This window comes from Phoenix dactylifera, unplaced genomic scaffold (genome assembly GCF_009389715.1).
Source record: "Phoenix dactylifera cultivar Barhee BC4 unplaced genomic scaffold, palm_55x_up_171113_PBpolish2nd_filt_p 000723F, whole genome shotgun sequence".
NCBI lineage: Eukaryota > Viridiplantae > Streptophyta > Magnoliopsida > Arecales > Arecaceae > Phoenix > Phoenix dactylifera.
In genome coordinates this window covers 75,309-94,778 of record NW_024068101.1, presented here as the reverse complement: position 1 = coordinate 94,778, position 19,470 = coordinate 75,309, and the positions used below count along the sequence as shown (strand labels likewise).

At 39.2% G+C, this 19,470-nt stretch overlaps 1 protein-coding gene across 2 annotated transcripts; it reads right to left on the bottom strand.

Annotated features, from left to right (window-relative positions):
* Positions 1-3,988: 3,988 nt before the first annotated feature.
* Positions 3,989-19,435, bottom strand: LOC120107008 (F-box/kelch-repeat protein At5g43190-like). Of its 2 annotated transcripts, none has more exons than XM_039120151.1 (3): positions 18,324-19,435; positions 17,831-18,046; positions 3,989-4,486 (listed from the first exon to the last, which is right to left on the bottom strand). In XM_039120151.1, exons 1-2 carry the CDS (start codon positions 19,400-19,402, stop codon positions 17,965-17,967), a joined length of 1,161 nt encoding a protein of 386 aa, XP_038976079.1. In that variant the 5' UTR covers positions 19,403-19,435; the 3' UTR covers positions 3,989-4,486; positions 17,831-17,964. The 2 variants fall into 2 exon arrangements, with proteins under 2 accessions (XP_038976079.1, XP_038976080.1); XM_039120152.1 differs by having other exon boundaries at positions 3,989-4,181.
* Positions 19,436-19,470: the final 35 nt, after the last annotated feature.

Here is a 19,470-nt window from a genome sequence, read left to right as displayed (position 1 = left end):
GACTTCAGGCAGAGATATTGTTCCAAACAAGGACAACTACAAGGAATGACAGTGCGATCTATCTCAGCATGTCTTAACCTGCTCTCATCTGTTAGTTAAGAAGCAGACAGCACAGTTCTTTAAACAATTTCACTAATATAATATATTTACAAAAATTAGTTCATCAACTGTAATCAACCTTGACATGTTAATGATTCAACTTGATTTTAAATTATATTTATAACTAATTGTCCTAAAGTTAGCACTAAATAGTTGGAAAAAGGTTGATGGTTATGGTAGTCTGTAATTGTTTGTCCAATAATTATCCATATGAAAAAAGGTGTGGAACATAAACCAGGTCGACAGCTGCTTTAAGGCGATAGAACCAAATTAACATAATCCAATCTATCGGGGATTGAACTACTACATCTTCAAGATTCTCAAAGCGGTTCCTGAATTAATGCAAGTAATGGTCTAAATAAAATAGCATAGCACCAAAAGAATTGTGTCCTCAATTGTCATGTACAACACCAGCTGCCCTTCTGATGATAATCATCTACCTTTTGACTCCAGGCTCATAACAGTTATTCTAAATGTCATTGTCCAGCATCAGACCTGTCTGAACTGAGAAACCTAATTTTGCCCTGAGTGTCATAAGATGGTATCATTTTGAAGTTAAGTATGTCTTAAAATATCATATATCAAAGCAAATTCAAAGGAAACTTCTACTCTGTGTCACATGCAACATACCCTGAAACTAATCTAAATGGGAATGCAAGTTTGACAAATGCAGGATTGTGGATGCAAATATACGTGCATTAATATTTATATGAACATTCACAGCAAATATTTATGTTAACTAAATCATGTAACAATTTCAATAACTGATGTCAAACTATACTAGTCCTCTTCTTTGCTCCTTTCTGATTATGAGAAGGTTGAGTCCACATGCTAAATATGAACTCCTTCGAGTCAAACATGGACAACCCCAGCATTTAGTCAAATGCATGTGATGATGAGCCACCTTGCTATTCATTTACCACTTTAGTCACATCTAGAGTCCCCATCTTAGCATGATAGATTAAAGACATATGATGTCGCTCAGATCATCTATCATCTGTGACAATTATCATATACCAGAATGAATCAGTCTCAGAGAGCTGATATTTATGAACGAAAACATGAACAAATTCAAAAATCATTAATTGAACTCATTGCCAAGCCCTAACTGCAAGGTACAAAGGCATCCTGATTCGTCACTTTCTTCACATGAAACAAGCAACCATGCATGTAGAATAGCACTCTAGATTGAGTTGTCACTTGATATCGCCTTTTCATGCTTTGGCAAGGCAAAACAACTGAAAGTTGGCAATGTTATAGCATGTTGATTAAGATGCAGCTGCCTTGTTTCCTCCTTTGTTTGGCAAACAATTACAATGAAAGGAATAGAGAAAGTCTCTAAATATGCAATGAACTTTTTCTTTTGTAAGAAAAGAAAATCAGAAATTAGATGGAAGCATTGCAGAAAGACCAAGATAACAGAAGAATTCCTCAGGGTAACTGATGTTGTACTATTGAAAAATACTTATATGGAAATGGACAAAAAGAGTGATCAGTTTTGACCATCTTAGTTGAGATAGGTAATGCATTATGGAGACCAAGGTCATGTTTAATGATGCCCATGGCCTGGAACAATCAAAGTAATGGAATCCAGAATCTTGATAATAAGCAATCAGTTATGATGATGAAATATGACTGGAAAATGATAAAACAAGGTGACCATTTCTGACGCAACTACAGTTCTGCACTGAGGGGCTATGAGACAATTAAAATGAAGTCGTTTTTGTTGTTTTCCCTTCTTCTTCCTTCTTTTTATTCTTCTACTTTTTTTGTCTGTGACGGCATAAAAACAATTATACATATGTTCCAATGCTCATCAGGACCTTCGCCTTACAAGGTGCCTGATGTTAGGAGGGAAGAACAAATGTCTAAGGTAGAATTAATAGATGTCATCTCTAACATAGAACTAAGGGAGATGAATTGAAAATTTTGTGAAAAGCATGTTCATTTTTAATCCCTAGGGTGAAATTTTAGAAGATTGCAGCACAAACCAGGAAGGGCAAAATATGATCGGGAAAGTCTCAGCAGGGGGAGTACGGAGTTAATTAAGTTCTTCTGAGACAAGCCCAAATGGGATGGAGACCATACTAATGTGATAGAACAATAGATTGCCCTGAAGAATACAGCTATCTCAGGAAAGTTATTCTTCAATATTGTTTAAGATTTGAAGTGGAGCAATAAATATAAATAACAAGAGGTAAAGATAGCCTTGAGGCCTAGCCAGTTCCACGTCTGGTTGCAGTTTGTAGCTATGTTTTGCTAGAAGCTCCTCTAGAAATAAGGACAACCATTGATTTTACAGTGCATAATATATTTCTTTCATGGCCTTCTAGAAGCTTTTCCTTTTTGTTAGTTGAAAACCTAAATAAGATAATCATGCCTTCAGATAAACATTACATTACATGCATAAACATTTCCAAAACAAATTGGTAGTGGACAGGGAACTAAAGATGTTAGGGAAGAAAGAAACATTGGCAGCTCAGAAATATTCAATTTTATTACTTGTCCCAGTCAATTATAACATAATTTACATTCAATTATCATCATATTTCAAATCATGGAAGAGAAGTCTAATATCTTCTATATCAGCAATCATAGTTTCTTACTGCATTATTATCAGTAACCATACACTTCTTAACTATGTTTCTTACAGCCAAGGCCAGTTATTTTTGAATTTCAGTCAATAGCAATAAATTATATAGGAGGATTTGAGTAGAAATGTTCTTTATAAATTCTAGTTTGAAACTATTTTAGGTCAGAAAATTTTAGTGATTTGCTTTAACACATACCTTAAAAGCCTTCCTATAAAAGTAAATAGGATGGCATTTTTCTAGAGTGAAATTATTAAAGAAAGCTTTTATTTTTTTCCTTTTTCTTCATTTCATGTCAACATAAAAGGAAATTATAGCTCAAATTAGCCCCAATAAATGTAATTTGACGTGACAAATGAAATTAAGATCCAAAATCTGTTGAGGATCCAAGTAACAGACCCCTAGAAAATGTTTTCCTCCATACTTCTTCATTCTGAATTACCTTTTACCAATCAAACTGACTTCCCTATCTATATTTAACAACAAAACACTCAAATTCTTCCTTTCCCTCTTCCCTATGCAACAATTAAGTCTAAATCTATCCCATACTCAGATCTCATCCATTCAAACATCAAGATAAAGACTCTAACCCGCAAAATTGTGGCTTTAGTGGATAAAATCAAATGCTCAAAAAAAAAAGAACTCCATAAAAAAATGCATGGCATGTTTATTGAAGACATATGACAGTAAATAAACTAACAACATAGTTGAAACTTATCGTACAGAACCAAGATAAATCAAGTGAGGTTCAATAAAACGATCCATAGCATGTCTAAATAACAAAGTCTATTTTTACAATCTGATGTCAATTGTAATGCATATTCCAGCATGAACCTTTTCTACAAGAACTTCAGCTCAACCTTTCATATAGTTGTCAATGCTTAAACTAAACGATAGACCAACAAGTTCATTAAAACTCTTTGTACAGAACCAAGAGAAACCAAGTGACATTCAATAACAAGATCCATAATGCACCTAAATAACAAAGTCTTTTTCTGAGTCTGATGTCAATAGTAAGTACTGTAACGCATGTTCCAGCAGGAAACCTGATATGCAAAAAAAATCAGCTCAACCTTGCATATAGTTCACAATGCTTAAACTAAGCAATAAAACAGAGTTGAGTTTGAAAAGCTTCCACGAGAAGAATGCCTTGATTTATGACACAGAGGTAGTGCAGTTGTTCATAATTGCTAGCACACAGATCGCATACCCAGATAGAAACTCTCTTAAAAATGTATAAAACTGACAGAGGGCAAAAAAGAATGATAGAGAGAGATCTTTCAGATAAACTCTGTAGCTCAGTATGGAATTAATCAAGGAATCTCTATTGGAGGAAATATGAGTGGAGACCATTAAATTTGATAAAATATACAATAATTTCGTACTTGATTTACAAAAATTTGAGGAGTATATTGGTTCCAATCGGTTGGCAAAAATGCAAGTTGACTATCTATCACGTTCCGAACCTAGAGCATAACAGACGCCGCATACCTGCAGGGCAGATCATACAAGCAGGCAAAGCTACCGATCAAATCATAATAATCTCAAAATAATAATAATAATTCAATCCTCAAAAATTAATTTATTCAAGATCTAAACAAATCATCCTCATAATCAATTATCCAAACTAACATAAGTCAAAATATTCCAACTAATTATTATTGTTCAAATCGAATAAAATGTTCAAACTAAACTAAACCAGCCTAACTAAATTAAGCTAGAAATCCAAATAATCACGAATATCTTCAGAAGACCCAGCGCACTCTCCCAATTCCCGAACAATTTTGATTTAGGATCTGAAAAATAGAAAAAAAAATAATGAGCTACATCAGCTTAGTAAGCAACATAACATATTAAAGTGGGGTCTAAGCATGCCAAACAAATAAATAATCGAATAGCATGATAGTAATTGAGAATAAATCAAATCTTGAGTAATACACATAATTCTTTCAAAATTTATTTTTCAAAACTAATACCATACCCAACATCAGGCTATGGCCACGTATCCTAGTGACATGGGTCAGATAGCAGATATATGATGCACAAAGTGCTAGATAACAAATACCACTATTCTAATCACTGGTGACTTAATATCGAAACTAATTTCTCAGATTACAAGTAGACATGGCCAACGAATAATCTCCATTGACGGGGTCAAATCATAACAGTGCTGAGAATACATATACAAAACAAATTTCATAAATTATCCCGTCATAATTTCTAAATTACAAGAATATTAAAATATATATTTTAGAACAATTAGAATAGTAGTAATAGCATGCTCGATTCGTTTAATCAAATTTAAAATAGAGATCATAATCAAATTTAATAAACTAATTATAATTTTTCAAAGGTCATTAGAAAACATATTTTGAAGTGTTAGGTTACTTACCTTGCGAGCGAAACCAAACTATAGATCCAAAAAATTTCAAAAATCCTTCTCAGAACTTAAAACTCCGACGAGCGCTCAACTGAAATCTCCAGTGAGCACTGTGAGTTAAGACCGTTGCAAGTTAAGAGGAGAAGGAGAAGAAATCGACGATGGTGATCGGCAAAACCTATTGTTAGAGGGGGGTGAATTGGGTGTTTTAAAACTTTTTGGCTAATTTAAAAATAAAACACACAAATATATGAACTAAAGCAAAGATAAAGCGATAAGAAGAGACAACCACAAACACACGGTTTTATAGTGGTTCGGAGCCTTCACCGCTCCTACATCCACTCCCCAAAGCGCCTTGGAAATTTTCACTATAATCCAAGATTACAGTACGGTAGTTTTGCGAGTTCACTACCCAACTCGTTGTTTTACACCGGGCTCACAACAAACCCAAAACCCCCAATTTCTCTTAGGCTTGGGACGCCCTTTCCCTTGTTCCAAGTCCCTTGACTGGAACAAGCACCACAATAAAAGAGTATACAAAAGGATATAAAAGCTCTAGAAAGCAAATATAGCACTTATGAACAATGAAACCCGGAAGAATCTTTTTGCCGTTGGAAGCGTGGGAGATGTTGATTCTTCCGATGTGGGACGCGTAGGGTTGGGTGTGAGCTTTGAATCCCGAGCACACGAGAGTGGTTGAGCTTGAAATCGCTTGGGAGACTTGTAAGCCCTTGATTTCCTTTCTTGAATGCACTCACTCCCTTGAGCTTTTCTTTCTAACTTCTCTCTTGAATGATTTTGCTTTTGGTTGGTTAAGAGTTGTTGAGAAGCACTTAAGAGCTTCCTTTTATAGCCCAAAAAGCAAATATAGCCGTTAGAGATAAAGTAGAGAAGATTTGAAATTCAAATCAAACCTGAAAAGCTGTCAGTCGCGTCCCAGGCGCTCCGGGGACGTCTCCGCTACAACGAGAGACGTCTCGCCTATAGGATTTTACTTTTTACTTTATCTGGGGTCGACTCGGCACTTTACGGGGACGTCTCGGCGTGTTAGCGCTTTTTGAGTGGGGACGACTCCGCTGCTTTGGGGACGACTCCGCTTCTTTATCTCCGAAAATCATGTCCTCTGGAATTCCCTGAGAGAGTCGACTCCGCTCTTTCAGGGGACGTCTCCGCTTGTCTGCACTTTATGCGTGGGGACGACTCCGCTTTCTCAGGGTCGACTCCGCTTCCTTATCACCGAAAAAACCATTCTCTGGAAAACCCTGAGAGAGCCGTCTCCGCCATCTTAGGGACGACTCGGGAAGTCTCCTTTTTGCTTGCGGGGACGACTCCGCGTACAGCGGGGACGTCTCGCGCATATCCCTTGAAAAGCGTCTTTCTGCCGCCACTGAGAGAGTCGACTCCGCTACTGAGAGAGTCGACTCCGCTAACGCGGGGACGACTCGACAGGAGCCGGGGACGTCTCCAAGTGTGCCAGTTCTTCCTGCTTGTGCCAGAGACGTCTCTGAAACTATCAGGAGACGTCTCGGCTGTCCCTGAACTTTTTCTTTAGCTCAAAATATTCTTCAATAAATTCATAAAAATTATGGGAACTTGCCTAGACATTTCTTAACAATATTCTAAATAAAACACATGAATTTCTCAATTGAATTGTTAAGATATAATGGAATTTTACTCTAGTGTTTTGTATTCATCAAAATCCATTAGGGGGTTAACAATCTCCCCCTTTTTGATGATGACAAAACACTGAGTATATGCAAAATTTGAAATTTAAACATATACACAGTATTGATCAGATATACAAGTATAATGTTTTGATTTGAACTAGATACAATGTGCATCACTCAAAATATTCAATTTTCAGTTCTTTCCTTGTGCATAAGATTGATCTTTATAGTTCTTAAATGATTTTATCATATGAACTGAATTTGAATCAAGTTAGAATGAAATATTGATGCTGAAGATAATTGAAAGCTAGATTCTTTTTGACTCCCCCTTTCTTTTCCAGAAGGGCAATTATCTTAAAATCAATATTCTTCAATTTTATCTTTTCTAAATCAACTTTGGAGTATGATTAAAAAATTTGCATTCCATATTCAATATCCATGTCTACTCCCCCTTTCAATATACAATATCTAATTTCTACTCCCCCTTTCAATATACAAATATCTACTCCCCCTTTTTGTCATCAACATGAAGGGGACAAATTATCCTTTTTAGTAAAATTCAGCATATTCAAGGTGTGCTCCCCCTGTTTTATGTGCATTGTTTCTTTGTATCAAATTTGAATACTCAAGGTATGTGGTAGGATTTTTATGGCATATCACACAATCACATACACAATCACAGAAACACATACACAGAATTGGCAATGTACACAAGGTTTTCAAAAGAAATTGTATTCATTCATATGTCATTGTAGATCTTTGAAGTCAGTACATAGTCAAAAGAAGAAATCATTACAAGTATTGATTTCTAATACAAAAGTGTTTCAAAATGGCCTAGGATTTACAAAAAGAAGATCCTACAGGATATCCATCATCGGCGTCGTTGCTCATGGGGCCTACCAGTTGTACTTTGTGCATAAGCCTTACAGGCTGCATCTATGAAACCATTGATAGAATCCATGAGGGTCTTAAAGTGATCTCCCTGTGACTTGTGGAAACCTGCCACAAGTGCTTCAAACTCTAAGGTTGCCATCTCAATTCTGCCTCTAAGTTGGGCAACTAAGGTGCCCACATTGCCATCTGGCTTTGTCAACTCTTTGAGGCTCTTGGAAATGGCCTTCAAGCTGTCCTTGAGCTCTAATGATCTGCAGGTTTGGGTGGTACCCACCCCAACTATTTGTTGCTCTTGGGCTTCAATTTGAGCCTTAATTTCCTGCAGCTCTTGTCTGATGGGGGCCAGCTCTGCAGACATCATGGATCTCATCTCCTCCCTCATCTGCTGACAAATAACAGATGCTAAGGTGTGCATCTGCTCCTCTGATAGGAAGGAGGGCCCACTGACTGGAGGAGGTGGTGGCATGGATGTGGAAGGTCCAGCTGAGCTGGAGGGAATATCAGGGATGTCCATGTTGCTAGGTGGAGGAGAGTGATGGTCAGACTCATGATGTGGGATCTCAGCCTCTATGGTTTGTGCTTTTCTTTTTGGAACCTTGACCCAAGACCCATCTATCTTGTGAAATTCCATTCTTCTCATTGAGCCCTCATTGTAATAGTCGGTGTTTCTTAAGGGCTTTGCAGGTTCATTTGATGGAATGGAAACCTTGAAGTGTTTGAAGATTAAGGTAAAGATCATGCCATAGGGTATACTAAATCTAGAATACCTATGACATAGGGCAATGTAATTTAGCATGAGTCTAGGAAGGTTTAGAGGAATCCCTAGTAGGATGTGATGCATTATAACTAAGTCTCGCTCCGAAACAAAATCGAAGCGACCGGTTTTAGGAAATAGGACCCGGTTGACAATGCTTAAAAGGAGTCTCATCTCTGCATTTAGGTCCTGGGAGTTGACAACATCAAGAGGGCCGCAGTCCTCTCTTCCTAAAATTAAGTTTAGAGCTACTTCCCTTTGGGGATGTGATGTTGGAGCCTCGCCGTCCCTAGGGATTTGCAAAACAGTGGATAAGATGTCCTCATTAATTTCTACTAATGTCCCTCGGACATGTGCGGTGAACCCTAAGTCCCCTAAAGCCATATCACTAAACATTTCTCTAACAAGGCCGGGGTAGGTCGAGGTATTGAGGGTGCAAAGATGCTCCCACCCTTGGGCTCGGAGTCTCTCTCCAATAGAGAACCCCTCATGATCTAAAAATGCAAAATCTATGTACCTACCGGTTGTGACTGTGCGATTTGCACAGGAAATCGTTGTGGTTGGCGGAGCAACTGGAGGAGAAGGTGCGGAGGGTTCTTCCCGCCGTTCCTCACCGTCGCCCGCTACTCTAGGTCGCTTCCCACGGGTCGTCCTAGCTTTCTTTGGTGCCATGGATGCTAGGGTTTGTGATTTAGGGCAAATGGAGGCTAGGGTTTGTGATTTAGGGCAAATGGAGGCTAGGATTTGAGGTGGAGAGCAAATGGAGGCTAGGGCTTTCCGTTTTGGTCGGGAATGAGGGAGAAAGCTCGAGTCGGCTCGAGCGATTTCGACCTATTTAAAAAGGCCTCATTCGGTCCCCGAGACGTCTCCGCGACTAAGGTGAGACGTCTCCGCTTGGGGGGACGTCTCTGCGATTTGCCAGAGACGTCTCCGGCACTGAAAAATTTCAGACTGTATTCTATCTTCTCCCTTTTTTTATTTAATCACCCCAATCAATATGATCTCTTTTGATAAACTTAGAGTGAATTTGTTTGTGATCCTCCCCCTCAATGATACATCCTATAATAATTTGATAATGATTTTTGAATTATTAATATTGAAATAAGGAACGTTTGACCAAATTTCGAATACCTATGAAATAGGCTCTGAAAATATCTCCATGAAGAGTCCAAGGGAGGGTAACCATCCTCCGGAAAGTCAACCAGTTCGTCATTTAGTTTAGATGAATTCATGCTTTCACTTATGTTTGCCTTGAGGTGGATTACTAGTTCGAGTAGCAAAGCAATGCAATACAAGTTCAATTCATTTGCTAGGATCATACAAGCTCAAAGCATTTCTTAAGAAATTGAATCTGTCTTTACAAAGGGGCTTTGTAAAGATATCAGCTAATTGATTTTCAGTACATACATATTCAATCATCACATCATTTTTCAGCACATGATCCCTAATAAAATGATGCCTAATCTCTATATGCTTTGACTTAGAGTGTTGGACAGGATTTTTTGTTAAGTTGATTGCACTTGTATTATCACACTTAATTGGTACATTGTCCATTTTAATACCGAAGTCTTCAAGTTGTTGCTTAATCCAAAGAACTTGGGCACAACAGCTTCCAGCTGCAATGTACTCAGCCTCAGTTGTGGACAAGGCAACTGAATTTTGTTTCTTGCTAAACCAAGAAACCAAATTGGCACCCAAGAATTGACAAGTGCCACTTGTGCTTTTTCTGTCGAGTTTGCACCCAGCAAAATCAGCATCAGAATAAGCAGTTAAATTTATATCAGATTGTTTAGAATACCATAAGCCTATATAAGATGTCCCTACTAGATATCTAAAAATTCTTTTAACAGCTTGCAAGTGTGATTCCTTAGGACATGCTTGGTATCTAGCACACACACAAACACTGAACAATATATCTGGTCTACTAGCAGTAAGGTAAAGTAGAGAGCCTATCATACCTCTGTACAATTTGCAGTCTATACTTTTACCTTTTTCATCTTTGTCAAGCTTGCAACTTGAGCCCATGGGTGTGCTTGATTTCCTTTGCATCCTTCATCTTGAATTTTTCCAGCATTTCCTTGATGTATTTGGACTGACTGATGAAGATGCCTTCCTCTGATTGTTTTATTTGTAGCCCAAGGAAGAAGTTGAGCTCACCCATCATGCTCATTTCAAATTCTCCCTGCATAAGCTTGGCAAACTCTTGACAGAGACTATCATTAGTAGCACCAAAAATTATGTCATCCACATAAATTTGTACAAGCAATAAGTCATTTCCTTTTCTTTTAATAAAGAGGGTTTTGTCTACATTTCCTCTCTTAAATTTGTTCTCAATTAGGAAATTACTTAATCTTTCATACCATGCCCTAGGAGCTTGCTTAAGTCCATACAATGCTTTATGCAATTTATACACATAATCTGGATGTAAGTGATTTTCGAAACCTGGAGGTTGTCCTACATAAACTTCCTCCATTATGTAGCCATTTAAGAATGCACTTTTTACATCCATTTGATAGAGTTTAAAATCCATGAAGCATGCATATGCTAAAAGCAGTCTAATAGCCTCTAACCTAGCAACAGGAGCAAAAGTTTCATCAAAATCTATTCCTTCCTCCTGATTATATCCTTTGGCCACTAGCCTAGCTTTGTTTCTTATTACTATCCCATCTTCATCTAGTTTATTTCTATATACCCATTTGGTGCCTATAATTGAAACATTAGGGAGTCTTTTCATTAGAGTCCAAACTTCATTTCTTTCGAATTGGTTTAATTCCTCTTGCATAGCATTCATCCAATTATCATCCTTTTCAGCTTCTTCTAGTGATTTAGGCTCTATTTGTGAAACGAAAGCAAGATAATTACTAGTGTTTCTTAAAGAGGATCTAGTTCTTATACCTTGTGAAGGATCACCAAGGATTAGATCCTTTGGATGACCATGTGCATACCTCCATTCTTTAGGAAGATCTTGATTTCTTGATGGAGGTTGATCTTCTTCATCTTGCTGATTTGTATCCTCTTTGATCTCATCCTCATGTTGTTTGTCTTGTATGGAGAATTCCTTGATCCCGTCTTCAAGTATACCTGCATCACCATCTTCTTCTTTTCTAGAAGAATCTCCATTAGTTTCATCAAACACAACATGAATGGATTCTTCAACAACGAGAGTTCTCTTGTTGAAGACCCTGTATGCTCTACTAGATGAGGAATAACCTAAGAAGATCCCCTCATCTGATTTAGCACTAAATTTACTGAGATTGTCCTTTCCATTGTTCAAAATAAAGCATCGACAACCGAAAACATGAAAATAACTTATATTTGGTTTCTTACCTTTCATCAATTCATACGGTGTTTTCTTTAAGATGGATCTAACTAAAGCACGATTTAAAATATAACATGAGGTATTTATTGCTTCAGCCCAAAAATACTTTGGTAGATCCGATTCGCACAACATGGTACGAGCCATATCTGCTAGTGTGCGATTCTTCCTTTCTACCACCCCATTTTGTTGGGGTGTCCTAGGTGCCGAGAAGTTGTGATTGATACCATTTTCGTCACAAAACTTTTCAAAGTGTTGATTTTCAAACTCAGTACCATGATCACTCCTAATTGCTTTTAGTTTAAGATTAAGTTCATTTGAAACCTTATTATGAAACTTGATAAAAGCGGAAAAGGACTCATCTTTGTGTGCAAGAAATGAAACCCATGTAAAACGTGAAAAATCATCAACAATGACAAGACCAAATTTCTTACCCCCTAGACTAGCAGTTCTAGTGGGTCCAAACAAATCCATGTGAATTAGTTCTAAGGGTTTTGATGTTGAGACTATGTTCTTAGACTTGAAAGAACTTCTTGTTTGTTTCCCTAATTGACATGCCGCACAAATTTTATTCTTTTCAAAGTCTATTTTCGGTAGTCCTTTGACTAGATCCTTTGTAATCAATTTAGAAATTAAATCCATGCTAGCATGCCCTAACCTACGATGCCATAACCAACTAGTCTCATTGACTTTGGGATTCATAGCTACAAGACATTGGCCATCCTTCATGGTGAGATCATCAAGATCTACCATGTAAACATTTCCATGCCTATGTCCTGTGAGTATGACCTCATTGTCAAATGGACTACTAATTATGCATAGTGATGATTCAAATGATACTTTAAATTCCTTGTCACAAAATTGACTTATACTTAACAAATTATGTTTTAGTCCATTAACCAACAATACATTATCAATAAATGAGGAGGGTGATATGGAGATTTTACCAACACCAATAATTCGGCCTTTAGCATTGTCTCCAAATGTGACTAACCCTCCTTCTTTCGATTCCAAGGTGACGAAGAGACTCTTGTCACCGGTCATATGCCTTGAGCAGCCACTATCAAGATACCACATTCTCCTTTTATTCCCGGCTGCAAGGCATACCTGCAAAATGATCATGTGAAGCTCTTAGGTACCCAAGTTTTCTTGGGTCCTTCGTGGTTAGTGTAGTTGGTTCCTTTAGGCACCCATATTTTAGTTATGTTTTTAGCTTTTACAAATGTACTCTTGTTAGTTTGGATTTTTCTTTGAATACAAGAGTAGGCTTTATGTCCAATCTTTCCACAAAGAAAGCATGTTGGTTTTTCAGTTTTTACATCTTTTGCTTTTACAAAGAAATTCTTTAGATACTTTTGTTGCTTATTAGTTTTATATCCTAATCCGGCTTTATTGAAAACAGCTCTTTGATTTGAAAGAATAAGATTTAATTTTTCAGAGCTTTGTGTGAATTTTTCAACAATTGGCTTGTACTTATGTATCTCATTCTTAAGATTCACATTTTCTTTAACTAGTTCTTCCATATCCTTTTTAAGAGATTCAACAGTTTGCGCAAGTGAGGTATTATTCTTGAGTAGGGAATTTACTTTTAGATTTAATTCCTTGATTAGTGTTTTTGCCTTTACATTTTCAGTGCTAAGCCTTGAATTTTCGATTTCTAGGTTAGTAGTGTTCATATTTTTGACGCTCTCCTTCTCAATTAATAGGTTTTCAATGTTTTCCTTTAGTTTTTGATTGAAGGCTTTTAATTCTTTATTCTTTGCTCCCAACATACTACAATCACCCATAAGTTCTTGAAAAGCATCATATAATTCTTCTAAAGTAAAATTTATAGTTGGGTTTTGACATACCTCGTCATCTTCGAACGCCATGAAGCATAGATTGGCGGTCTCTTCCTTCTCTTCTTCGGAGGATGATGTGTCACTATCATCCCATGTTGCCTTCAATGCCTTCTTCTTCTTCTTTCCAAAGTGCTTCTTTTGTTGAGGGCATTCGGAACGAATATGTCCCGGTCTCTTGCAGTCATAGCATACGATTGGGTCTCTTTCTTTTTCCTTTTCTTTCTCCCAATCATTTCTCCTTCCAAATTTCTTTCTTGGGAATGGTTTCTTTCTTCTCATGAATTTTTAAATTTCCTTACTATCAAACCCAAGTCCTCATCTTGACTTTCTTCTTCACTCTCACTGCTCTCTTCTTCACATACATTTGAGGTGGCCTTGAGTGCGATTGTCCTTTTCTTTGGCAGCTCTTCTTCATGCTGCTTCATCGTGAGCTCATGCGTCATCAATGAGCCCAAGAGTTGTTCTAGCCCCAAGGTGTTGAGGTCTTTGGCTTCTACAATCGCCGTGACCTTTGCTTCCCATGCTTTTGGCAGTGACCTGAGAATTTTACTCACAAGTTCGGGGTTAGTGTAAGATTTGCCCAAGCTTTTTAGGCCATTAATAATTTCGGTAAAACGTGTAAACATGCATGTGATGGTTTCACTAGGTTCCATCTTAAACAATTCATACTTGTGAACTAGAATGTTCACTTTGGACTCTTTGACTTGATTTGTACCCTCGTGGGTAACTTCAAGCCTATCCCATATTTCCTTAGCGGAAGTACATGTGGAGACTCTATTAAACTCATTTACATCTAAGGAACAAAATAATGAGTTCATGGCTCTAGAATTGAGTTGAGCCATCCTATCATCATTCTCATCCCAATCCTCCTCAGGTTTGGGAACTCGAATGCCATTGACCACATGTGATGGTTCTTGTGGTCCCTTGACTATAACCCTCCACAAGGCATAGTCTTGTGCTTGAATGAAGATTCTCATTCTAGTCTTCCAATAGGTATAATTTGTCCCATTGAAGAGTGGAGGTCTATTGGTTGCTTGCCCCTCGGCTGGAACATTGTTAAAGGGTGTTGCCATCTAGATCTTTGGCTAAGACGGTTAGGTCTTTCAAGGAATATAAGAGCACCGGCTCTGATACCACTTGTTGCCCAGAGATGGTCACCCAAGAGGGGGGTGAATTGGGTGTTTTAAAACTTTTTGGCTAATTTAAAAATAAAACACACAAATATATGAACTAAAGCAAAGATAAAGCGATAAGAAGAGACAACCACAAACACACGGTTTTATAGTGGTTCGGAGCCTTCACCGCTCCTACATCCACTCCCCAAAGCGCCTTGGGAATTTCCACTATAATCCAAGATTACAGTACGGTAGTTTTGCGAGTTCACTACCCAACTCGTTGTTTTACACCGGGCTCACAACAAACCCAAAACCCCCAATTTCTCTTAGGCTTGGGACGCCCTTTTCCTTGTTCCAAGTCCCTTGACTGGAACAAGCACCACAATAAAAGAGTGTACAAAAGGATATAAAAGCTCTAGAAAGCAAATATAGCACTTATGAACAATGAAACCCGGAAGAATCTTTTTGCCGTTGGAAGCGTGGGAGATGTTGATTCTTCCGATGTGGGACGCGTAGGGTTGGGTGTGAGCTTTGAATCCCGAGCACACGAGAGTGGTTGAGCTTGAAATCGCTTGGGAGACTTGTAAGCCCTTGATTTCCTTTCTTGAATGCACTCACTCCCTTGAGCTTTTCTTTCTAACTTCTCTCTTGAATGATTTTGCTTTTGGTTGGTTAAGAGTTGTTGAGAAGCACTTAAGAGCTTCCTTTTATAGCCCAAAAAGCAAATATAGCCGTTAGAGATAAAGTAGAGAAGATTTGAAATTCAAATCAAACCTGAAAAGCTGTCAGTCGCGTCCCAGGCGCTCCGGAGACGTCTCCGCTACAACGAGAGACGTCTCGCCTATAGGATTTTACTTTTTACTTTATCTGGGGTCGACTCGGCACTTTACGGGGACGTCTCGGCGTGTTAGCGCTTTTTGAGTGGGGACGACTCCGCTGCTTTGGGGACGACTCCGCTTCTTTATCTCCGAAAATCATGTCCTCTGGAATTTCCTGAGAGAGTCGACTCCGCTTTTTCAGGGGACGTCTCCGCTTGTCTGCACTTTATGCGTGGGGACGACTCTGCTTTCTCAGGGTCGACTCCGCTTCCTTATCACCGAAAAAACCATTCTCTGGAAAACCCTGAGAGAGCCGTCTCCGCCATCTTAGGGACGACTCGGGAAGTCTCCTTTTTGCTTGCGGGGACGACTCCGCGTACAGCGGGGACGTCTCGCGCATATCCCTTGAAAAGCGTCTTTCTGCCGCCACTGAGAGAGTCGACTCCGCTACTGAGAGAGTCGACTCCGCTAACGCGGGGACGACTCGACAGGAGCCGGGGACGTCTCCAAGTGTGCCAGTTCTTCCTGCTTGTGCCAGAGACGTCTCTGAAACTATCAGGAGACGTCTCGGCTGTCCCTGAACTTTTTCTTTAGCTCAAAATATTCTTCAATAAATTCATAAAAATTATGGGAACTTGCCTAGACATTTCTTAACAATATTCTAAATAAAACACATGAATTTCTCAATTGAATTGTTAAGATATAATGGAATTTTACTCTAGTGTTTTGTATTCATCAAAATCCATTAGGGGGTTAACACCTATCGACGGTGAGGCGAAAGGGGGTATGGGGGGTCTTTAAATAGTCGATGGAGGCTAGATTTTCTAGCTCCCGTAGGAAATCGAAATGAAAAAGGAATTCGTCTTGTACTCCAAGTCGAACAAGACTTTATCCTTTTCTTCCATCTCCTACTCCAAGGCGAACAAGGCTCTATCTTTTTTTTCATCTCCTACTCCAACTTTTACAGCTGGACCAATCAAGTAGACTATGCCCAATTCTTTATTAGCTGATGAGATGGGTGTTAGACTACCAATGTAGACAAATAGCATCAACTAAATGTATTCCAGTTTTAGTTTAGCAGTCAATGGTTTTTATGGACAAGCACCAATGGCAGGGTCCTAGCCAACCAAAAGACTAAACAAAAAGGTACATAACAATAGAAAATATATTAGCGTCTCATTGCCAACCAGTTTTAGTTTAGCAGTCAATCGCTTTACTAAATAATGTTTATTGCTTTCAAATGCTCTGCACTCTAGCTCTGTAATTTGGACTGACTCGCGGTAGTCCTCTTTATACTTCGCTTGTTGATACTTTTATGACACCATCAGCAACATTCACAATCAAAAAGAAAAACTCTCTTATCCATTGGAATTATTCTGCACCTTCCTAAAAATTCTTGCAATATGAGCACCACTTCTCTCAACCAAAAGAAAGCACTATGTTCAATTCAACAAGGACTAGAAAGAGAGTAAAGAAAATCATCCAAACTTACCATCCAGCAGATAACCACATCTTTAGGTTGAAACTATCAATCTTTAAGGAAAGCCTACCATTCCTAGATAAACAGCTGAACAATATATCAATAATAGAAGCGTAGGTAATGGGCAATATATTTTTGATCTCATATCCTCATGGATGAACATTAATAACATGACACAACGACAATGAAATAACACTAAGTACTTTTAAGTAAGTTCAATCTACAAGCGTATGACAACACTAGAAACATACATGCACCCTGACTAATACTTAAAAAGAATACCATATAAGAAGAAATAATGATGTCAAAACAAGAATACAATTGCTTAATTTGTAAAAAGAGGCTTGAGAGAAGAAGCACTCATCTTGCAAGAATTTTTAGAAAGGTGCAGAATAATTCACATGGATAAGAGAGTTTTTCTTTCTGATTGTGAATGTTGCTGGTAGTGCCATAAAGGTAGCAACAAGCAAAGTATAAAGAGGGTTATCACAAGCCGGTCCAAATTGCAAAGCTAAAGTGTAGAGCATTTGAAAGCAATAAACATCGAAAGGTTTTGCTGGGGGATACAGTTAGTCCTATGATGAAAACTCTATCCATGTCAAGAACTTGATTTTCTTTCACTCATTGATTAAGGATGCTAATGATACATCCTTATTTTTGTCGTGTTAAATTCATCTCACCCACCTAATCTACAATACCTCTGATTTTCTCCTCTAGTGGGAACATCAGCTTTCTCAAAAATTCTAATAAAATTAAAATTGCAGATTAAATCATAAAAATTCCAAGGATAGATAGCAGATAGATCATCAGTCATAAAAATTTGCCTGGAAAAAAATATTGCAGTGATAGTTCCCTGGTAAGTCAGATGAACTGACCTCCTGTTGCTCCCTTCAATTCTGCATTCCTGAAAACGCCGCCTGATATCAGATATTTTCCCAACTTTCAAGTAACCTCTCCCATAATTGATGCTGGTTAACAGAGCAAGCAGACCAAACAATTGAAAATAGGATCACGTGCAATATGGTACCACAAAGTTTTCTTTTGCTCTTGTGAAACACTGCCCAAGTCCGAATAACTTGTGGCAAGGAAATCTGAATAATTTTCACCGAGTCCATCACTATCAGCAACCTCATTATATATTTTCTTGATGACTCAAACCCAAAAGGAAAAAAAAATTCAAGCCTTTTCTAGGCCAACCAAAGTTTAGATGAATATAAAATGTTTAAAATATAAAAGACAAATAAAAAATTAAGAAAATGAGAAAATATAGAATAATCTTTCCTTTTTTGTATGAGGTCAAATAATTACAACCTCCTGAAGAACAAAGGAATTAATTCACAAGAATTATTACCCTTGTCATCTGTTTACCTTCCATTGGATCCTTTCAACAGATCAATACGAGGCTCTATCGCATGCCCAAACCAAAACATTCTGCTCCTAGTGATTACATCACACGGCGGCGGCCACCACCACCTCCTCGCAGGCAAATCAAACATTAACACAGTAGCATCTAGAGTGTTGTAGAAACAAACAATCCCCCTCCGAGCTACCGTCTCGAAATGATCGAGCCTGCGACCTCCAAATTTTCTGAAAAATCCATCAGGCATGAAGCAGATCAACCTCCATTCTTTCTTTGGCCAATCGAGCTCCCAAATCCCAACCCTAGCCATGCATCCCACCTCCTCCACGCCCCCAACCAAGAACAAACAATTTTCAAAATCAAAGATATGGGAACAAACAACCGGCGGCATCGCCACGTCTATGAGGTTCCACTCGCCGCCGATCGGATCGAAGGTCAATAGATGATCGGGCCCTTGGCTGAGGACGAGCAGTAGGCCATCCAATAACACGGCATTGCCGAGGACGGCGAATCGGCCGGGGAACTGGCCCTTGAGCTCCCACCGGCCAGAACGGGAGTCGAAGACCTGTGAATAGACGCGATCGCCGGTGCTGACGGCGACGATCGTGTAATGGGGCCAGGGGAATTCATCGATGAGAGCGAGGGCGTAGGGTTGGAGAACGCTCGCCATGTTAGGAAGGAGGGCGAGGGAGGCACCGGAGAAGAGGTCGTAGACGGCGAGGCGGCCGCAGTCGTCCTCGGCCACGACGAGGCCGCCTGCGGAGGCGAGGGGGGAGAAGAGGGAGGGGGGAAGGGCGAGGGTGAGCCAGCGGTCGCCGGAGGGGCGGTAGGCGGCGGCGCGGGAGAAGTTGTCGGTGAATAGAATGAGGTAGAGGTCGTCGGCGTGGCGGCGGCGGGGGCGGAGGGAGGAGAGGAAGGTGGGTGAGCGGATGGTGGAGCGCCAGGAGCGGGAGACGGACTGGCAGAGGGCGAGGGTGGAGACGGGGAGGAGGGAGAGGATGGATTCTTGGAGGGCGAAGGGGAGGAGGTCCCACGGGAAGAAGGGGGCCGGGTGATGATCGGAGCCCGAAGATTGCTCCATTTCCATGGGGGTTTTTGGTTGAGGGTGCGCAGCGTTCGTTTCTAGTATAATCTTTCTAAATAATATGTAATATT

Excerpts from the sequence above, each read along its gene's own strand:
- LOC120107008 (XM_039120151.1), bottom strand. The coding sequence starts at position 19,402 with ATGGAAATGGAGCAATCTTCGGGCTCCGATCATCACCCGGCCCCCTTC. Across the intron at positions 18,047-18,323 it reads TTGAAAGGATCCAATGGAAG|ATTTCCTTGCCACAAGTTAT; the intron begins GTAAACAGATGA and ends AAAATTATTCAG.